This window comes from Mus caroli, chromosome 2, assembly GCF_900094665.2.
Source record: "Mus caroli chromosome 2, CAROLI_EIJ_v1.1, whole genome shotgun sequence".
Lineage (NCBI taxonomy): Eukaryota > Metazoa > Chordata > Mammalia > Rodentia > Muridae > Mus > Mus caroli.
Window position 1 is genome coordinate 25,888,484 of NC_034571.1, and position 21,589 is coordinate 25,910,072.

The 21,589-nt window shown below is 50.5% G+C and overlaps 2 protein-coding genes across 3 annotated transcripts in view; one reads left to right on the forward strand and one right to left on the reverse strand.

Moving 5' to 3' along the window:
- Sptan1 (spectrin alpha, non-erythrocytic 1) overlaps positions 1-13,447 on the forward strand; it is a 69,275-nt gene extending 55,828 nt beyond the window's left edge. The window contains exons 41-58 of the mRNA XM_029474455.1: positions 409-617; positions 1,854-1,974; positions 2,344-2,465; positions 3,100-3,232; positions 4,306-4,404; positions 6,892-7,051; positions 7,499-7,575; positions 7,988-8,197; positions 8,499-8,795; positions 8,996-9,108; positions 9,618-9,635; positions 10,628-10,690; positions 11,605-11,659; positions 11,991-12,187; positions 12,313-12,366; positions 12,448-12,594; positions 12,671-12,818; positions 12,967-13,447. Of these exons, the coding sequence (XP_029330315.1) occupies positions 409-617; positions 1,854-1,974; positions 2,344-2,465; positions 3,100-3,232; positions 4,306-4,404; positions 6,892-7,051; positions 7,499-7,575; positions 7,988-8,197; positions 8,499-8,795; positions 8,996-9,108; positions 9,618-9,635; positions 10,628-10,690; positions 11,605-11,659; positions 11,991-12,187; positions 12,313-12,366; positions 12,448-12,594; positions 12,671-12,818; positions 12,967-13,092 (2,349 nt within the window). The 3' untranslated portion in view covers positions 13,093-13,447. The remainder of the gene's footprint in view (positions 1-408; positions 618-1,853; positions 1,975-2,343; positions 2,466-3,099; positions 3,233-4,305; positions 4,405-6,891; positions 7,052-7,498; positions 7,576-7,987; positions 8,198-8,498; positions 8,796-8,995; positions 9,109-9,617; positions 9,636-10,627; positions 10,691-11,604; positions 11,660-11,990; positions 12,188-12,312; positions 12,367-12,447; positions 12,595-12,670; positions 12,819-12,966) is intronic.
- Wdr34 (WD repeat domain 34) overlaps positions 13,441-21,589 on the reverse strand; it is an 18,064-nt gene continuing 9,915 nt past the window's right edge. Inside the window, exons 1-9 of one of the 2 annotated variants that reach the window (XM_029474302.1) lie at positions 19,702-20,281; positions 19,346-19,597; positions 16,703-16,812; positions 15,761-15,918; positions 15,091-15,200; positions 14,568-14,735; positions 14,220-14,452; positions 13,893-14,050; positions 13,441-13,780 (exon numbers count right to left, since the gene is read on the reverse strand). In XM_029474302.1, the coding sequence (XP_029330162.1) occupies positions 13,542-13,780; positions 13,893-14,050; positions 14,220-14,452; positions 14,568-14,735; positions 15,091-15,200; positions 15,761-15,918; positions 16,703-16,812; positions 19,346-19,492 (1,323 nt within the window). In that variant the 5' untranslated portion in view covers positions 19,493-19,597; positions 19,702-20,281 and the 3' untranslated portion in view covers positions 13,441-13,541. Of the gene's footprint in view, positions 13,781-13,892; positions 14,051-14,219; positions 14,453-14,567; positions 14,736-15,090; positions 15,201-15,760; positions 15,919-16,702; positions 16,813-19,345; positions 19,598-19,701; positions 20,282-21,589 lie in introns of those variants that run through there. The other variant, XM_021184569.2, reaches the window with a different exon arrangement.

The window sequence follows — 21,589 nt, forward strand, 5'->3', positions numbered from 1 at the left end:
CCTGGCTGTCCTGGAACTCACTCTGTAGACCAGGCTGGCCTTGAACTCAGAAATCGGCCTGCCTCTGCCTCCGGAGTGCTGGAATTAAAGGCGTTCGCCACCACGCCCGGCTAAATAAATCTTGTGATTTTTTTTTTTTTTGAATAAATCTTTAAAAAAAGAAAAGTGGGATTTTACTGTAGCCATAGCACCACCACATTCTACATCTCACACCTTGCCCATCAGTGCTCATGTCCGTGATGACAGGTACTAAGTCTTATTGTCAGTATGAGAGCAGTTTGCTCTTACAGAGCTAGAATGGTACATACTGCACACCCTGATTTATGAGGCTGCACGGCCCAGTCAGGAATTAATGGGTGCTATTTCCAGGACCTGGTTCCTGAGCCCTCTCTTGTGTCCTTGCCCTAGGATCGCCTGAAGGACCTGAACAGCCAGGCTGACAGCCTGATGACTAGCAGTGCCTTCGACACCTCCCAAGTGAAAGAGAAGCGGGACACCATCAATGGACGCTTCCAGAAGATCAAGAGCATGGCCACCTCCCGAAGAGCGAAACTGAGCGAGTCCCACCGCCTGCACCAGTTCTTCCGGGACATGGATGACGAGGAGTCCTGGATCAAGTGCGTGCCAGGCACTGCAACTTACATTCTCATTGTCTGCTCATGGGGCTGCCTGGAGAGCCGGGGGTCACAGGGAAGTGTGACATGAGGGCACGGGATCATCCTGTGTGCTTTAACCATCATGTCACAGGAAGCCCTACCTTTTGCATCCCACGGAAAGTTTTGATTTTTTTTTTTTTTTTTTTTTGAGTCCGGATCTCTATGTAGTCTGAGGGATCACTATGTAAACCAGCCTCTCCCTCCCAAATGCTTGCATTTAAAGGCATGTACAACCACTCCCAGCTTTTTTTTTTTTTTTCTTTCTCCCCATACCCTTAAAATTTCACCTTTTTCTATAGAGCAAGTTCCAGGGCATCCAAAGCTACACAGAGAAATCTTACCTACAAAATTCGGACTTTTTATTTATTTCTTTTCAAATAATATGGCATATAAACAAGCCATTTCTTTTTATTGGCTTCCTTTTTTTGTTGTTTTAAGGTTTGTTTGTTTTAGGGTTATCTCGTGTAATCCAGGCTCGCCTCAATTTCACTGTGTAGCTCAATATTACCTTGAAACCCTAGGACTCTTGCTTCTACCTCATAAATCTGTGATAATAGGTATGAACTACTACGTCTGACCTAAGCTATCCACTTTAAAGGAAAATCTCCTCCGTTAAAACCTTTTTTAAAAATTAAATGAGTTGGGGATGGAAAGATGGCTCTGGGTTGGACTCTCATCACACACCTGGAAGCTCACAGCCATCCATAACTCTAGTTCCAGAAGATTCAGCCCCTCTTCTGACCTCTGGGCACCAAGCATGCATGTGCATACATACAAAATAGATGAATCTTAAAAAACATTTTCTAACTTAAAAAATACAGTACATGTGAACATCTTTTTTGTTTGATTGGTTTTGGTTTTTTGAGACAGTCTCTCTATGTATCCCTGGCTGTCCTGGAACCAGACTGGTCTTGACCTCTACCTACCTCTGCCTCCTGTGTGCAGGAGTTAAAGGCATGCGCTGCCACACCCGGGTTAAGGAGACATCTTTCTATGTTTTTCTCTGTATGACCCACAAGTAAGTGGAGTTAATAACTCCAGTGGTGCTCCTAATCCTAGATCCATGGCTTTGGAAAACAGAGGCTTCTGGTTCTAGGAAATGGGTAGGAATTAGAGGATGCCAAGAATTAGTCGCTAAACTAACCCAGCCCCTGACATGAGCTGGTGTCAGCTGACTGCACTGCCGTTGTTCTGCAGGGAGAAGAAGTTGTTAGTGAGCTCTGAGGACTATGGCAGAGACCTCACTGGTGTTCAGAATCTGAGGAAGAAACACAAGCGGCTAGAAGCTGAACTGGCTGCACATGAACCGGCCATTCAGGTGAGGGGTTGCCTTATGCTGAGAGAAGAGGGCCATGGGGAAGGGGCCAAGTATGGGCGAAGTCCTCTGAGCTTATGCTTTATGGCCTTGTAACCATGCTACCTCAGCCCCAGCAATGAAGAAGCAATTGTGTTGTTTTTTTAGACAGGGTTTCATTGTGTAACATTGGATGGTGTAAAACTCCTTCTGTAGACGAGAATGACTTCAAACTCAGAGATTGCCTGTTTCTGCCTCCTAAGTGCTGGCATTAAAGCTATACGCCACCACTCATAGCCTGAAGAGAGAACTGTGAATGTGATGTTGACTTCAGGCAACCTGAGCAGAGAGTCCTAGAACCTGCTGGTGCTGACGCCTCTTCTCACTTGTCAGGGTGTCCTGGACACTGGGAAGAAGCTGTCTGATGACAACACCATCGGGCAGGAGGAGATCCAGCAACGGCTTGCACAGTTTGTGGAGCACTGGAAGGAGCTAAAGCAGCTGGCAGCTGCGCGGTGAGCACTCAGGCAGGGAGCTCTGGAGACAGACAGACAGAAAGCCTGGCCCCTCCTGGGCTGTCAGGTATTAGCCTGCGCCAGAGCCACCTCCTGGAGTCGGTTCTGAGTTTGTCGTGTCCTCTGAGCCTGAACCCAACAGTTAATTCCAGACCTTCCTCTCTGAAAGCACTGTCTGCCTTTTGTCCCTTAGGAAGCTAAGCTATGTTTGCACACAGACATATTCATGGATATTTTAAAATATTTTATCCACTGCTGGAGAGATGGCTCAGTGGATAAGAGCACTGATTGCTCTTATTCCAGAGGTCCTGAGTTCAATTCCTAGCAACCACATGGTGGCTCACAACCACCTGTAATGAGATCTGATGCCCTCTTTTGGTGTGTCTGGAAACATTTATAGTGTACTCATATAAATTAAATAAATAAATAAATAAATAAATGTATGTGTGTGTGTGTGTATACACACACACACACACANTTTTTTTTTTTTTTTTTTTTTTTTTTTTGGTGCTGGGAATTGAACCTGAGATCTCAAACACACTAGACCAAGGCCAATCTTACCAAGTTATAACTCCAGCCCCACTTCATGGGTAGTAAGGACGTACTAATAATTCCCCTCCCCCTCTATAATCAGGGGCCAGCGGCTAGAGGAGTCCTTGGAGTATCAGCAGTTTGTAGCCAATGTGGAAGAGGAGGAGGCTTGGATCAATGAGAAGATGACTCTGGTGGCCAGCGAAGACTATGGAGACACTCTTGCTGCCATCCAGGTCAGGAAAGCTAGGCGAGTGCACAGACAGTGGCAGTGCCCTCGCGTTCCCAACACAGCCCACAGAAGAGAGTCCTTCCTCCTTCCAGGAGCAGCCTCTACACCAGGCTGTTTCCACACCTCCATCTCCCTCTGTGTGCACTCTCCTCTCTGGCATTCTGTCTGCATGCCCATCTGTCCAAATTGACCTTTTTTTTTTTTGAGGGCATAATCTTACTGGTAAGAGATACTGCCAAAATATCCCTTCATGACCTTTTTCTTATGTTCATGGCCCTAAAGTTAAGCTCATCCCATAGACACTTCCAGTTGATTAACAGCTGCTGTGTGGTAACTTGTACTGGTAGGCATGTAACCTCCACTGTTTCCAGGGTAAAACTAAGTGAGCTGAAAAGCCTCAGTTGGCCACTGTCAGACTTGACAACCGAGGCAGCTTGTTCAGCCCACATAGGCTCTCATTCTTCTATGGACTAGATCAGCTTCCCCCACTTTGTTCAGAGAGGCAGGGGCAGAAATCATAGGGTATTAAAGGCATTTCACTGTTTTCAGAGCTGCCCCAAGGTAACCAGTCAGGGGATAGAACAGGTCACACATCACTATGGTCACAGATCTGGAAGCAGTCTGTATTGCCCTGAGTCACTCTCCTCACAGTGGGCAGTACATGGATCAGGATACAGTTAGCAGCCTCCCTCAGGGTATATACGGATGAGGTACCTAGAAGCAGTGAGAGTAGAGAGTGTTCTCCAGCCATTAGGGAGCTAGGCAGAAGACTGGATCCCTCGTGCGGTATGCTTAAAAAGGTTGTTGCTTTCTTGGGTGCTCACTTCAAGCTCTCTGTCCAACCTAGACTAGATTGGTCTGCAGACCCTCAAACTTCCTGAGCTGCAGTATCCCCGTGCCATGTGATCTGCTTCCTCTGCAGCCTCTTCCCACGCCCTCTTCCCCGATGGCCATGGACCACCATGCCAGTGGTGCTCCCCTAGAGTAGAGGAGGAGGGCGGGAGTGTCACTCTTTACCCAAGACTTAGTGTCTTCACAGAGTGGGCCTGGTGGCTGACCTCCCGTCTGTCTCTCCAGGGCTTACTGAAGAAACACGAAGCTTTTGAGACAGACTTCACTGTCCACAAGGATCGGGTGAATGATGTCTGTACTAATGGACAAGACCTCATTAAAAAGGTGAGCCAGGATCCCAGGAGAGCTTTGTTCTCACCCCAAGATAGCTGCACCCATGTTGTACACCAGGCTGAGGTCATCTTAGCAGAGACTGTCAGCAGGCCTGTCCTGTGTTTTCTATAGAGTTGCTTTTGAATTGGCATACTCCTCATTCGGCAAAGTTTTCGTCCTTAAGTGAAGAAGGACATCTTGTTGGTTCTTTTGTGACAGTAGGACTTTCCAGATGCTAATCTTCTTGCATGTCTTCGCATGTTTTGTTGTTTTATGTGTGTGCTTTTCCCTTCATGGATGTCTGTGCACCACATTCAGTCAGTGCCCATAGATGTCAGAAAAGTGTGCTGGATTCCCTGTGACTGGAGCTGTGGGCCACCATGTGGGTGCTGGGGAATTGAACCTTGGACCTCTGGAAGAGAAGCCAATGTTCTTTTTTAGTTTTTTGAGACAGGGTTTCTCTGTGTAGCCCTGGCTGTCCTGGAACTCACTCTATAGACCAGGCTGGCCTTAAACTCAGAAATCCACCTGCCTCTGCCTCCCAAGTGCTAGGATCAAAGGCATGCGCCACCACTGCCCGGCACCAATGCTCTTAACTACTGAATAATCTCTCCACCTTTTTTTTATATTGTAAGTTTGTGTGCAGTACCCATGTGTGAGCCCCCCACCAGAGCCCCCCCAGAACTGATATTACAAGTAATTGTGAACTACCATATGGGCTCTGGGAACCTCCAGTTCCTTTTTCCCTTATTTCTTGGTGATGAAGGTCACTATAGAGATAACAGAAAAACAAAATAATCAAGTAGAAACCACCCATGGTAACATGGTGGTATATTCCTACAGTGACTTCAAGCCTAACCTGGGCTGTCTAGTAACCTTGTCTCAAAAATAAAACAAAACAAAGATACACTAGAAATCACCCAGAAAAGACACCACTCAGAATTAGCAATTCTAGGTTTTTATTTTGTCTTGAGAAGGGACTTTTGTAGATCAGGCTGGCCTCCAACTCGTTCTGTAGCCAAGGATGACCCAGAACTCCTACTACTCTTGCCACCACCCCTGACTCATTCAGATTTTAATGTCTGGCCTTGCAGACTTCTCTGAGCTGTGTAGAGTTAAACATTAAATGTCTGCTTAGGAGAATTGCATAGCTCTGTAGGTTATGCAGTAACCTGTTACAGTAGGGACAATTTAGTTACTGGTGACTCTTTTCCAGAGGGGCAGGGGGAGAGGAGAAAAAACAAAAGAAAAACAGAAAAAAAACAAAGTCTAGGTATTTTCAGAGCAGTGGAGAGTCCAGGCCTCCACAACTTCAGCTCTAGGCCAGGGCTGTGCTGTCGGTCTGCAGCCACCCCAGGCCCTCAAGCCTTCCCTGTCTGAGACAGTACAAGTGTGCATGCTCGGTGCTTCTGATGCAAAGCTTCATCTTAGTAACTAGGAAACTTGAGATTGGGGCTAGGCTGGTGCCCTGATTGGTAGATGCTTTGCCTGGCATCTGTGTAACAAAAATTCTTAGGTGGCCAGGCTTCTTCCACAGAGAGCTTTTCTCCTGGCCTTAATCACCGCAGAGAGCATGAAACCGGAGTCCAGCCTGGACTCGGGACTTGTGGCCAAGGAGCATGAGAAGCCCCTTCAGACCCGAGGGGACTAAGTTGTAATGCTCTCTGCTTTGTCCTGCACAAACTCTCCTTCCTTTACCGTTGCTGGGTTTTCTCTCTGATGTCTTAAATGTATTTCTAAATGCAAGTTTGACTGGAACTGAAACGTAAGTATTCAGGCTTCACTGTCTTCAGTGTCCGTGGCGTCCAGACGCTTCCAGAACGATTGGCTTCATTGCACAAGGGTTGGAGCTGCTCTTTGACTGTGTAGGGTTTTACTATTTAAGGAGTAATTTCTCCTTTCAGAAACACTGTGGTAGTACACAGCTTTAATCCCAGCTCTTAGGAGGCAGAGGCAGAAAAATCTCTATGAGTTTGAGGCCAACCTGGTCTATATATAAAGCAAGTTATAGGACAGCCAGGGCGAACCCTGTCTTGAAAAAAATAAAAAAAGAGGGCTGGGGAGATGGCTCAGAGGTTAAGAGCACTGGCTGTTTTTCCAGAGGTCCTGAGTTCAATTCCCAGCAACCACATGGTGGCTCACAACCATCTGTAATGGGATCTGATGCCCTCTTCTGGTGTGTCTGAAGACAGCTACAGTGCATCTAAATATATGAAATAAATAAACAAATCTCTAAACTACATAAGTAATAATAGTAATAATAGTGAACCACTAGTGATAGCACCCCTCACACTGTGTGCCCTTCTCGTGCTTCCTGTGCACTCATGCCTGGGATTAGACTGCTAGTCCCCGCGCGTCACCCGGAGATCTTCACTCAGTATCATCCTTACGACGCAGATAGCCCACAGGACAGAAATTGAGCATTTGTCTGGGAACCTGCTGCAGATAGGTGACTGCAGCTGGAGGCAAAACTAACTTGAGCTTCTTTTCCTGGCCTAGAACAATCACCATGAAGAGAACATCTCTTCAAAGATGAAGGGTCTGAATGGAAAGGTGTCTGATCTGGAGAAAGCAGCAGCTCAGAGGAAAGCAAAGCTGGATGAGAACTCAGCCTTCCTTCAGTTCAACTGGAAGGCTGACGTGGTAGAGTCCTGGATTGGTGAGTGGGTTCAACTTTTAACTCTCGTAGGCTAAGAAGAGGGGAGAGCACACAGTTGGATTTGTGCAGTAGAGAAGACACTGATAGCACATGGGCTCAGAGAGTGGCAGCAGGACAGGCCTAGTTGCTAAATACTAAAAGACATCCAGAAGTCAGGGTTGCCACAGCAGTGCCCACGCCAAATTGGCTAAGGGTTCACCAAACAAGGGCCTGCAAACTTTTGACAGGAGCAAAATAAAGACCGAAGTACTAGTGGGCTTACCAAAGGGTCAGGTCACATGAGAACTGCTTGCCAGCTGTCCTGGCCAATCAGGGTCCAGGTGCAGCAGGGTGGTGGGTCCGGGAAGTAGGCAGCTGTGTGAGTGCAAGGAAGCTGTCAGTAACTTATTCCATCTGCCATTCTAAGGGCTGGGAGGGCTGGGACAGTTTAGATGCTTTGCTTTGCAGGTGAAAAGGAGAACAGCTTGAAAACAGATGACTATGGCCGAGATCTGTCTTCTGTCCAAACTCTGCTCACAAAACAGGTCAGTTGGCCTTCCGAATCTGTGGCCATGGTCAGACAATAATAAACACTGGAGTCCTGGGCACATGTGCAGCAGCATGACGAGCTGGCAGGGCTCAGACACAAGTGCCTGCCATTCTTCAGCAGGCAAGAGCAAACTCTGAGTAAATTCTGAGTGCTGGCATGGGAACGACTGGTCTGCTCTGAGCTACACACAGCTTTGCCCACAGCTTGAATGCTGGAAAAGAGTAATTTATTTAAGGCCAGAGATGTGACCATTGCCACGGTCTGGGGTCTGAGGCAACCAGGATGTGTGACTGAATGCTAGTAGGAGGTGGAGCTCTAAGTCAGCCACCAGGTAGGCATCTCCTCCTGCCATCTGAGCTCAGGCACACTTTGTAGTCCATGCAATTGGCTTGTGACTGTCATTGCAGGAGACATTTGATGCTGGCCTGCAGGCCTTCCAGCAGGAGGGTATTGCCAATATCACTGCCCTCAAAGACCAGCTGCTAGCTGCCAAGCACATTCAGTCTAAGGCCATCGAGGCCCGACATGCCTCCCTCATGAAGAGATGGACCCAGCTGTTGGCCAATTCAGCTACCCGGAAGAAGAAGTTGCTGGAGGCCCAGAGTCATTTCCGTAAGGTAAGGGTAAGATTGAGCCTGCCCGGTGGAATGGACGGTAGACCCATGTCCCTCGCTGTGCCACCATCCTGGGAGGAAGAAGGAACCTCAGTGGAACCTGAGGCATATGGGGCCCTTGAACTTGGGTGAATTTATCCTTTCACCCTCCCAGGACAAGCATAGCTCGTGCTGAGGAACAGCAGGCAGAAGACTAGTCAGGAAGATTTTGAGATGGGGCAGAGTGCACCAGACCCCCAGCAGACCCTATTCGTTGATTCCCAAAACTTCCTCACCCACTGGCATTTTGTCCCTCTACTTCTAGGTAGAAGACCTCTTCCTGACCTTTGCCAAAAAGGCATCGGCTTTCAATAGCTGGTTTGAGAATGCAGAAGAAGACCTCACAGACCCAGTGCGCTGCAACTCTCTGGAAGAAATCAAAGCCCTTCGAGAGGCTCACGATGCCTTCCGCTCATCCCTCAGCTCTGCACAGGCCGACTTCAACCAGCTAGCCGAGCTGGACCGCCAGATCAAGAGTTTCCGGGTGGCCTCCAACCCCTACACCTGGTTCACAATGGAGGCCCTGGAAGAGACCTGGAGAAACCTCCAGAAGATCATTAAGGTACGTCTGACTAGCGAGCCATTTAACAACCTGTACTCCCTGCCTCTGGGCTGCTTTGTGTTGGGCCAGCTTCAGTAGGACTTCCTGCCCCCTCCTTAAGTACCACTGGCCTTTCCCAGGGTAGAGCCATGTTATGCTGAGCCCATCTGAGGCTCAAGAAGCAACTGAAGGTAACAGCACCTGCCTCCCTTTTGTCTCAGGAACGAGAACTGGAGCTGCAGAAGGAGCAGCGGCGGCAGGAGGAGAATGACAAGCTGCGCCAAGAATTTGCCCAGCATGCCAACGCCTTCCACCAGTGGATCCAGGAAACAAGGTGCTTGCCCTCTGGAGCTAGCCAGGGACTGTGTTGCTCCTGGCAGCTGGATGCCAAGCCTCCAACTCTGAGACACAGGGAGCTTGTTTGAAACCTGGTCCCTAACCAGGCATCTGGCTACAGTTTGGCATCTGTAATTCCACAGTGCAGGAGGATGGCCATGAACTAGAGTCCAACTTGGTTCATATTTATTTGTGCCATTTGAGGCCATAGCAAAACCCTGTTTCCTCAGAAAAAATGGGGTGGTGGGGAGGACTGCTTAGACTAAGACTGTCATAGTCTGATTGGGTTCCAGAGCAATAGTGGGCTCTGCATGGTTCGTTGCCCCAAAGACAATGTTGGCAACTGTCCCTAGGGAGGTAGAACTAACTGCTCGCGGACCAGTCACACCTGGCACATAGGCTCGGGCAGAAGAGTACTAATGTTTTGTATTTTCTTCTTTCTATATCATCCTGATTGCTGCTCTATGTGGATACTACCACGGCTCCTGGACACTTGGATCTCCATAGAACGTATCTCCTCGACGGGTTAATATTGCCTTCTTTTCCGGGCTCCTGGTGTGGTGGTGTCTTGTGTGCTTGTCCCTTTGTCCCTTGTCCCCAGTGGCCTGGCTTGCAAAAGATCCCAGGATGGGCCTCCTGTCCACCTTGTCCATTCCCACTGTCCCTGTTAGAAGAACCCATAGTGTTGGGGGGTAGGGGGCGTCACTTCCCCTTTCAAGATAGGGACTGTAGCTGTGCTAGGAAGCCAGAGTCAAGTCTGAGAACCCTGTCCATGCCTCGTCACCAGAACTGGATTACCTTTCCCTCTTTGCCTGTTTTCCCATGATGACCAAAAAATTTACATTAAGCTCCAGAGGTCAGTGGGCATATGAAGTTTGATGGCTATCCTAGGAGCTTAGACTAAGGACAAGGTCCAGTTGAGGGGAAACTCTGCAGCCCTCTTAGTTAGGACTAAGGTAGTCCTGCCTTCCCCTGGGGGAGGGTAGCCAGAATTGTTTACCCTAGAAAAAGGCAGATGCCCAGCATTACAATGTTATAGAGACAGGGCTTGGAGGAGCCTCAGGAGGAGCAGGGCTGTCTCCCAGGCCCAGTAGAAGCCTGTCCGTAAGCCATCCCCTATCCATTCGTGCTACTAACTAGTCCAGACGAAGAGACTTAACTAGAGCTTATGAGGTCTCGGGGAAACTTAGGCATGTGAAGGGGTGTGACCACAGAAATCTGCCCAAACCATTGAGACTGTAGGCTTTGCAAGGCGGGAAGGACTGCAGCATCTGGCCTGCCTACCACAGGCTTCCCCCACCCTATGCTGTCTGCTGCTCTTGGTCTTGTTTCTGTGCAGTGCCATGCTTCCTCACCTGTGGCTCCTCCCAAGCCTTGTCCCACCTGGCCCAACACCCCTTGAGCTGCCCCTGGTTCCTACCCAGTGCCAGGCTGGCATCTATGGCACGTGTCTGTCTCGATATGCTCTTGCCCCGCCTCCCTTTGGTGTATTCATTTGGTTTCTTCTCTTTGAATAGCATAGCATATCGTCGGGTCATTCGTGTCTGTCAGTATGAAGTTGGGGATGATCTGTCTGGAAGGTTCTTCTCCTCTTATTCTCTTCTTCCCTCACTGTGGTTTTACCAATGCACTCTGGACTCCCAGGCGGCTCTGCTTTCTAACCCACACCCTAGCCACTTGGGAGGAGGGTCTGTCCCCCTCTGCTGCACTTGTCCTGCCTCCTGCCCCAGTCCCTGGGCTCCCTTTTCCTGGGGGACGGGGTGTGCCTGTGAGTCTCAACTACTACTGGGGTCAGAGGAAGCCTCATGCCTTGCCTTGCTAAAGCACTTTGAACTTGGGGAGATTTTAGAGCTCTTTCTGACTTACTCAAGTCACAAGGGTAGGTTTGGGTAGGCATGGGTGCAGAAGAGACCGGGCTGTGTGCACTGTGTGAACTTTTCCCTGCACGTGACCCATGACCCTGCTCGTTTGTTGTCTTCGTTCACTGGGAACTTCTTTGTACTCACACATCTTGGAGCAGGCTTCCCCCAAGGCCACCTGGCTCCTCAGAAGATGGCCTTCAAAAGGAAGTTCCACCATAGCTGTCCCCAGCTGAAATCAGCTGGCCGGCACACCCACTTAGCGATGTTATTGGCCCTGGCGTCTCTTCCCCTCAGTAGCCTAAGGGAACTAAAGTAGAGCTAAGGGGACTTAGAGGCCCAAGGGCTCCTATCTGTTGGGTTCTTGGCCTCCTGTGGCTGCAAAAAAAGGGGGCTAGTCAGGCCTGAAGCTGCTTTGTTCTTATGGGAACAAATTCAGTGATCTTTAAGAGCTGAGAAGCCCTGGCCTCCTCTTTCTTGGGCCTGTTAGGAGGGGTGGCCAGCAACAGATAGGCCATTTCCTCAGTGAAAAGAATTTCAGGATGTGGGCACTTTTTACCAGGACGAAGAGTTAAATATGGGCACTGGTCTCCAGAAATGAACTCCCCTGCTCACTGTGCCTCTGTTGTGTTTAGGTCCTGCATGGTCGAAGAGTCGGGAACTCTGGAATCTCAGCTTGAAGCTACCAAAGTGAGTGTCCCAAAGGGCTTTAGCCACCCCAGAGGCCACCAGCCCAGCAGCCACTCAGCCTGGAGCTGGTTAGGCCCTTTTTCCATTGACTTAAAGTCTCTGCTGGCTGATGTAACTGCACCCCACTCGAAGAGGCTGAGATGCCTTCTGGCACACACTGCATCCTCATTCCTTGGCACCTCTGTCAGCTGCCTATGAAGGTTTTCCTACTTCCCATGCTTCCTTTCCTTGACTCTTTCAAGCCTGTGCGATCCCAGCTGGGTCCCGTGGCAGCATAGCCTCCTGAGCTATGGGGTCCCAGTCTCACACTGCATTTGTCCCATCTGATAAGCGCAAGCACCAGGAGATTCGAGCCATGAGAAGTCAGCTGAAGAAGATCGAGGACCTGGGGGCTGCCATGGAGGAAGCCCTCATCCTGGACAACAAGTACACGGAGCACAGCACTGTGGGCCTGGCCCAGCAGTGGGACCAGTTAGACCAGCTGGGCATGCGCATGCAGCACAACCTGGAGCAGCAGATCCAGGCCAGGTACCAGGGTGGGGGGCCAGCAGGAGCCAGCCTAGAGTGTCCTTGTTAACAAGGGACAGGTACAGGATGGGAAACAAGCCACTTCAGCATGGAGAGCCTGCTCCCTACTTTTGTTCTTCTTTTAGGAACACAACAGGAGTGACTGAGGAGGCCCTCAAGGAATTCAGCATGATGTTCAAGTGAGTATGGCCCAGGTACCCTGGCTGAGGTTAGCTGGGTGACAAGGGACCATGTGCTGAGCCCTGGGCTATGTGCTGCAGACACTTCGACAAGGACAAGTCTGGCCGGCTGAACCATCAGGAGTTCAAATCCTGTCTTCGTTCCCTGGGCTATGATCTGCCAATGGTTGAGGAAGGAGAGCCTGATCCTGAGTTTGAGGCAATTCTGGACACTGTTGATCCCAACAGGTAATGTAAGGGGCAGTGATGGACAGAGTCCTGCCTCCCTCTGCCCTCCTTGCTCCATTGTACCTGTCTCCCACAGGGATGGCCATGTCTCCCTGCAAGAATACATGGCTTTCATGATCAGCCGCGAAACGGAGAATGTCAAGTCCAGTGAAGAGATCGAGAGCGCTTTCCGGGCCCTCAGCTCTGAGGGCAAGCCTTATGTGACCAAGGAGGAGCTCTACCAGGTAGGACTTGGGACTGGCACAGCTGATGCTGAAGGATGCACCGCATCAGAAGCCTTAGCCTGCTGGCAGAACTAGTATAGTGCAACTCTTTACCTGTGGGCACTTGAGGTCAGCACTGGTTGATGTCACTGTTCCATCTCTCCTCCAGAACCTGACCCGTGAACAAGCTGACTATTGTGTCTCCCACATGAAGCCCTATGTGGATGGCAAGGGCCGAGAACTTCCAACTGCCTTCGACTACGTCGAGTTCACCCGCTCACTCTTTGTGAATTGATCAATCCTCTTGACTTGTAGGCAAGCCTGTCCTACACTGCTTGCCCTGCTATCTCTATCTATCTATCTATCACCTTTGCTGCATGTCACTTCCTCTGCTTTCGAGGAGAATAGTCCAGACAGTGTTACTTTCCAGTGTAACCATAGCCTGCTTAGCTTGGGGTAAGACTTAGTAGAAAATGGTGCTTCAACAAACCGCTTCCAGTCACAATCACCATGCTGTTGTGGGACCCAGACCCATGTTTGAGCCAGCTGCCCTCATTCCCACTTAAATCAAAGCAGCTGGCTCAGCTCCCTTCTCCTCTTCCCAAATCCTGTTTTCATGTAAAAGAAATAAAGGACTCATTTCCCCCCTACAGGCTTTGCTCCTCTTTATCTAGCTTGTTTAGCACATAGCCATCCTGAAGCATGCTACCACCACCACCACCACGACCACGCTCCTTGGGGCTCTCAGGTAGCGATTTCTGCTGCTAGCTGATCCAAGTCCTCTGCCTCCCGGGGTCCTTGTTCTGTGAAGGCTGTGCTCAGCTGCCACACTTTGACCATGCCCTTAGCATCACCAGCGGCTAAGAGCTGTGTCTGCTGGCTGTTAAACTCGAGACAGTAGACAGGACTTCCATCTTGGGTTTGTGTTATTGAAACTGTGGGTTTCTGTGAGCTTTTCTGGAGGTCAAACAGTTGTACATCACCTGCAGGGAGAATGGCTCAGAACATATAGAAACCACAGCAGAGAGCCTGTGGCCACCATCTTCACCACATGACTTTTGCACTTAAAGGGAAGATTGTATGGCTGGTGCCTACCTTCCCCAGAAGCAGCAGCAAAAACCAAGGGGCGCACAGGGGACCAGCGCACAGCAAACAGGTACTTGTGAGAGAGCTGCAGTGAGGTAAGGGGCTGAGCCTGCAGCATGGAGTACAGGTGGACATGGCCATCGGTCCCAGCGCTCAGGAAGAGATTCCTAGACCGTGCAGAGAGAGACCTGCATGGTGCTGTCACCAGCACCTCTTGGGCTCTGCCCATGGAAAGTTGCCTTGGCCTCCAAGGACAAGCCCTGGGACCAACCACCAAATTGCAAAGACTCAGACTTCTGGTGTTTCAAAGCTTGGGGAAGGGTGGCTCCACCCTACCTGTGAAAGGGGGAACAGCTCACAGAATACACGGGGCCACCGTGGGGAGAGAAGGTGAACTGCACTGGGGCCCTCAGCGGCACAGAGCTGGGCATCCGAGTGAGAGCAGCTGCCTCTGACGCCAAGGAACACTTGAGGGGGAAGCCACCTTCTGTGCCCAAAACGAAAAGGCTGGAGTCAAAGCTGGAGAAGGCCACTGATGTCACCCCCACCTCAGTCTCTCCACGGGGTGGCTGTGGAAAAGTATAAGTGATAAGTCCTGACAGCCAGTGGGGCAGGGGAAAGAACACTAAGTAGTGGGTCCCCCAGCCCAGGTGCCTCGGGCGGGCCCGTGGACCTTGGCCTCACCTTCTTCAGCTTGGTGCTCCGAGGCAGCTGCTGCACAGCCAGGGCAAAGCCCTTGGCGAGCCGCAGCTGACCAGCCCCACTGCCTCTCCAGAGCAGCACCTTGCCGTCTGTGGCCGCACTCAGTACCTGGAAGCGGTGGCTATGCCGGGGTTCAGGCAACCACAGCACCTGAGAAGCAGGATAGAGAGGAGCATCCCCAGTATCAGCCTCACCCCCCAGCTGTACCTTGTAAGGGTAAAGAATTCTAGAGGAAACCTCAGAGCCAGGGGCTTCTGATGTCCTTATCCCAGGCAACTATGTCAATACCAGGAAAGCAGGCTCAGGCTGGGGAAGAGCCCTGTGCCCTAGAGGACAAGTCGTGGGTCGCTAACTCAGACTGCAGATCTGAGAATGCCCAGGCAGCTGTCAAACCACCAACTCCCTGGTAACCCAACTCTCAGCAGCTGCTGCCATCCCCTACCACCACCCCTGCCAAGGGAATGGGAAGTGGCTTCCCGCTCCATCCACCCATCAGCCTCCTAACCTGATACACTGGGTCTGTGTGAGTGTCATCTGTCAGACCTGTACGCCAAAGCAGTGGGTCCTCGGGTCGGCTCATGTCCCACACCAGGACTTCCCCACTATACAGCCCCCCTGTGAGGATGAACAGGATCTGAGCATCAGCTCAGCCATGTCTGCCTTCCATCCCATGTAGCCAGGACAAAGGCCTCTTCTGACGATTTCCTGCGAGGAAAAATCCTAATTCCTGGGCCTCAAACTCAGTCCCTCCTTGCTGCAGCCCAGGAACCATCCCCACAGAGGCCCGGGCTGGTGAGATGGCTCAGTGGGTAAGAGCACCCGACTGCTCTTCCGAAGGTCCAGAGTTCAAATCCCAGCAACCACATGGTGGCTCACAACCATCCGTAATGAGATCTGGCGCCCTCTTCTGGAGTGTCTGAAGACAGCTACAGTGTACTTTACATATAATAAATAAAAAAATCTTTAAAAAAAGAAAGCTGAGGCCCATACCCAGAAACCTACCCCTCTAGCAGGCACATCTGTTGTTAGCACCTCTTCATCCTCCCTCCAAGCTCCATACCCCTCACAGGTCCACACAGGCAGATTAACCCCCAGCTGTCTCCCGAGTGGCCTGCCATGGTCCAGCAAAAAGCTGCCTTGAGAAGAGAGGAGGCTGGGGAGGTCTAGGCACTCACCGGCAATGTGGGAGGGCTGTGTGGGATGAAAGGCCAGGCACATGACAGCACTAGGCACCTCCACCACTACTGATGGCTGCTGGGGATTCAGGCCTTGGCGGTCCAGGTTCCAAGTACACACGTAGGCCTTGAGTGTACTCCAGTCTCCATCATCTAGCCTGCACAGGGACATGCCTGAGTGATCTCTGCGGCTCTCATCACCTTTTCTGTCTGCCTCACTAATCACCCCCCAAATTAGCCTGTGTACCCTTAACACCTAGACTGTGCTATGGGTGTGTGTCATAGGTTCCCCTATGGGCACCATGTTCTCTAAAAAGTCCCTGGGCTAAGCATAATGTCACTGTAGGTGGCCTGTTTTTCTTGGTGTTCCAGAAAATTGACCTAGAAAATGCTGACTATGTGCAAAAGACACTTAGAAAGGTGAGAGAGACAAGGACTGAAGAGATGGCTCAATGGTTAAGAGCACTGATTGCTCTTCCAGAGGTCCAGTTCAACTCCCAGCAACCACATGGTGGCTCACAACCATCTGTAATGAGATCTGATGCCCTCTCCTGGTATGTCTGAAGACAGCTACAGTATACTCACAAAAATAAAATAAATTAAAAAAAAAAAAAAAAAAAAAAGCTGAGACATGATAAAGAGATCAATGCCATTGTAAGCTACACAGTGAGTCCCCCTTCCCAGGGTAGGGAAAAGGGTCCACAGCACCCAAGTGTGTCCATACATGGTGAATGGAGACCACAGAACATCCAGCAACAGAAACCAGAAATGAGTGCGGGCAACCAAGCCTTACTGCCAAGTAGGGAGATGGGCCTTGTGGCATGGGCTCTCAACACCTCCCTCTGCTCTGTACCTAACTCTTAACCCTGCAGCTAGTGAAACAGAAGCTTCAACAAGTCTTCGGATCTCCATTACTTCCCAACCACCCCAGCTGTCACTCACCGACCATAGGCACAGGCCAGCACAGAGCCTGTCGAGTTCCAGGAAATGCCGGTCACGTGCAGACCCTGCCCTTGGGCTAGGGGGTAGACCAGGGTATGCAGACAGGACACCTGCAGAGACAGGCCATTCCTAGTCCTAAGCACTAACTCCATCTAGAAAGTGGGTCCCTACCTGCAGGTGTGTACCTCTTCCCTCAAAGGCAGAGAATATACAGCCTCATGTGCTTACAGGACACTTCAGAACCTTGGACGGGGGCCTGAGATGCACAGCTGAGCAGGCTCCAAGCTTACACCCAGGCAAAAGCTGGAAGGTGGCTAAGGCTGCACATGGGGAGCGAGCGTTAAATGCCACTGGCCTACACACCTATAAAAGGCCAACGTGCCAATTTCATTATGGACTCTACACACCACAGGAAGAAACACAGTGTCTCAATGTATAATGGCAACCCTGCTTCTGCCTCCTGGTGCTGGCGTTATAGGTATGTATGTGCCAGCATGTCTGCTCTACTCCCTGTACCCCAGAGTCAAGCCTCGGGAGTCGTTCTCAGCAAGTGAGAGCTCCAGCAGGCCCTAGAGGGAGGGGCACAGCAGCAGAGAGTCAAAACTCCGTGTAACGCTCCACACCTGCTCATTTCATGACTGACCCTACACCAAGCCTTCAGAAACACATGCCCACTGCCAGGGAGGGTACAAGGCAGTGGCAATGCTGGTGAGCCTCCAAAGGCCATAGGGCAGCAGCCCCGTTCATAGAGACAGAGATGCAAGGAACACAGCCTGCCAATGTGGTGATGCCTGCCTGCAATCCAACACTCAAGAGCCAGAGGCAGGTGGAGTGCCATCAATGAGGTTAGCCTGGGCTACATAGTTAAGTGAGTTCTAGGCCAACCTGGTCTGCATAATGTCTTCCAGGCTAGCCAGAGCTACATAGTAAGGTCCTATTTTTGGTCTGCCGTTTGTTTGTTTGTAAAAGGCACTCTGCTTTGGGGCAGCCCACTACAGCTTGTCTTTGGGACATTCGCTTAGCTAAATGAATTTCTGCTTAAACTGTCAAAAATAAATAAACCAAAACCAAAGTAAAATGAGTGATGCAAATCATCTCTGGTGGCAATGGAGCCATCTCCGTCCAGAGGTAGAGGGGTCTCTGCAAGCTCCAGGCTAGCCTGGACCACACAGTGAGCTCTAGGCCAGCCTAGATACACAGCGAGAACCTCTTCAAAATTTAAAAAGCACACATGGATAGAGGTTCATCACACGTACTGCTCTTCCAGAGAACCTGAGTTCAAAACCCAGCACCAACATCAGGTAACTTAAAACGACCTGTAACTCTGGTTCTAAGAGACGGCACCCTTAGCTGGGTGATGGTGGCACACTCAGGAGGCAGAGGCAGGTGGATCTCTGTGACTTCAAGGCCAGCCTGGTCTACAGAGTGAGTTCCAAGACAGCCAAGGCTACACAGAGAAACCCTGTCTTGAAAACAAAAAACAGACAGACACCCTTTCTGACCTCCATACTCACATGTACAAACCCACAGACAGACAGACAGACAGACAGACAGACACACACACACTAAAAAAAATTAAAACCAGGCAGTGGTGGCACACACATTTAATCCTAACATTTGGGAGGCAAAGGCAGATCTCTGAGTTCCAGGACCATATAAACCCTGTCTCAAAATCAAACAAACAAACCCACACCCTACAGCTAAGTTGGTGTGCTTGTGTGACTGTCACTAACAAGAGTAATACTAGTAAATATTCTTTGTCATCTTGTGTACCTTTTAAAAATAGCTGGGTTTTTTGTGTGTTTAATTTGTTGGGGTTTTTTGTTTTTTGTATTTTTCCTGAGACAGGGTTCTTAGCCTCCTCAGTCTGGAATCAGAAATGGATAACACCATGCCAAGCACATAAATGCTCTTGATTTTTAATCCTCGAGTTCAGTCCTCAGCACTGCATAAACAGATGTGGTATTGTTTGTCCACCACCTCAGTACTCAGTGGTGAGGGGCAGCAGTCAGAAGTTCAAGGTCTGCACACAGGCAGGCATGTCTAGCTATAGGTCTGGGGCAGGGCTTGGTGACAGAGTATGCGGTCACCATGCACGTGCCCTGGCTTCAATCTGCAGCACCAAAGCCAATGTTAAAGTATCTGTGACAATAACTGGAGAGGTAGAGGTGACTCGAGGCCCACTGTCAAACAAGGTTGACGCTTCAGCTGCCAACACAGCTGAACACCCAGGTCTACAAGGGTCAGCTTGGAGCCGTGCCTTGAAGATGGAAATGCCAAGACACCTGGTACCTTTAGCACACAGTCCAGGATTCAGGTTCCAGCTCAGGTAACTCAGAGCTGTGCAGCCCTGGGCAAAGCACTGCATCTCCACAGGCCCCATCTAGAAAGTGGAGACAGTAGGGCTACAGTTGCCCTGAGAGAAGAGACCACAGCAGGTCATAGCAAGGATGGTGCCAGGGTAGTGGCAGGCTGCCCTGGCGACAACCCCACACCTCTTCAGCAACTCGATTTTGTTTCAGTCACAGGCTTCCCCCAAGAGGGCCACCTCCTCGAGGCCAGGGTGAGCCAGCTCTACACTCTGCACCTGGTATACTGGCTGGTGCTGGCACTACTGTCCCAAGCCAGCAGCCCCCATCTTACCGTCTGCTGCTGCTCAGTCCAGTTCACCTCATAGCCATCGAAGGCATGACTCTGCCAGTTGTTGTTCAGCTCCCGGATGACCATGGCCTCCACCCTCCGGAGAAAGGCTTCCAGCCTGAGGGTGTCATACTGGGAAACAGGAGCCATGGCTGCTGGCTCCTCGGGAGCCTCTGTCTGTACCTGAGCATCTGCATGTGTCCGGGCCTGGGCAGACGCCTCGGCTGTGGCAATGCCTGCTGTCTGGCAACTTTTCTGGAAAGAGATTAAAACCAGGGTCATGGGCCAGTAAAATGGTCCAGTGGATAAAGGCGCTTATCACCAAGTCCAATGACCTGGATCCAATTCCCAAAACCTACATAGTGGAGAGAGCTGACTCCTGAAGTTGTCTTCAGACCTGCACACACGTCTGTGCGAACACACACAGCTGGGGGGATTGTTTCCTGGAGAGATGGCTTCGTGGTTTAAGAGCACATACTGTATCCTCTATGTCGTGGCACACGCCTTTAATCCCAGCACTTGGAAGGCAGGAACATACCGATCCCTGTAAGTTTGAGACCCGCCTGGTCTATTGCCCTAGCTTGTTCTCTGTTGCTGGGATAAAGCACTAACCAAAATCAACGCAGGGAGAAAAGTTTCTTTGACTTACAGAGTCAGGGCAGGAATTCCCGTTTCCCGGCAGATTCCCACCTGCAGACAGGAACTGACTGTAGCAGAGAGCACAGAGGAGTGCTGCTCACTAACTTGCTCTCCATGGCTTGCTCAGCTCTCTACTCTTCTTCTACGGGCCAGGATCACCTGTGGATTGGCACTGCCCATGGTTGGCTAGGCCCTCAATAGCAATCATTAATCAGGACGATGTGATATAGGCATTTTTGCAATCGATGTCCCCTCTCTACAAATGACCCTAGCTTGTATCAAAATCAAGCATCTTGCTGGGCGTGGTGGCGCACACCTTTAATCCCAGCACTTGGGAGGCAGAGGCAGGCGGATTTCTCAGTTCGAGGCCAGCCTGGTCTACAGAGTGAGTTCCAGGACAGCCAGGGCTACACAGAGAAACCCTGTCTCGAAAAACAAAAACAAAATCAAGCATCTTTCTTTCAGACAGGTATTCATGACAAGCCAGTGGGGAGAAAGAGCCACCATTCCTACACCTTCACCTCCTCCCTGTCAGTTAAGCACAGGACCCACTTGGGGAGAAGCTGTAGGCACAGACCAACCCAGAGCCACAGCCACCCTTGTCATCATCTTGTCTATCAAAAGAGACTCTTGGGAAAGAGGCCCATACCTCTGCCACCCACCAAGGTTCTGTACATGAAGCCCCTATGGGCCGAAAAACCCTAGAACTTGGGTGTAGTGCCTTTCTCAGCCCCACAGGATACTACATTCAGACACGGTCCCTGGCAGCCAGCTGTCTGTTTTATTAACTTCATACTTGCTCAGAATTCCCAAGTGGCAACACACTTGGGAATTCTGACCCTCCAACACAGGGTCCCATTTCACCATTTATGCATGTCTGGCACTTCACATAGTGTTTGGGAAGCAGATGTGTATTTATGTGTACACACACACACACACACACGCAGGGGTGCTTGGCTCTGGCAGGCCTGAAGGGGTTGGCCCCACAGCCAGCCACATGGGAACAGAAAAGGCCTTGCCAGTCCCTTCAGGCTCAAGTGAGGGAGAACCAATTGGGAGCTGCTGTGTGGAGACTGCTGGAGCCAGTCCTACAGTGAGCAAAGGGGATAGAGCCAAGTCTCAGGTAGAGGCAGGCTGGTGCCAACAACACTGGTGGCTCCTACCTGTGGTCTCAGAGCTTGGGAGGCTCCTCTGGACTCCACACATGTGCACATACAGGCACAAAATAATGATGGTAGATTCCAATTTCTGCCTCTCAGAACCAGATGCCTAGTCCACATGGAGGTCTTGAGGTATGCACACCACAGGGTCCACCGTGAGCTGTTTGGGTGGTATCTGCTACTTACTGTCAAAGTTGAGCCAATACAGGGGCTGGAGCAGCAGGGGTACTCAGCGCATGCTAACGCAGTGGTTCTCAACCTGTGGGTCTGGACCCACATGAGGGTCATATACCAGATATCAAGCATATCAAATATTTGTTATAAGCCAGGCGTAGTGGCGCACACCTTTGATCCCAGGGGAGCAGAGGCCAGCCTGGTCTACAAAGTGAGTTCCAGGACAGCCAGGCTATACAGAGAAACCCTGTCTCAAAAAACAAACAAAAAAAAA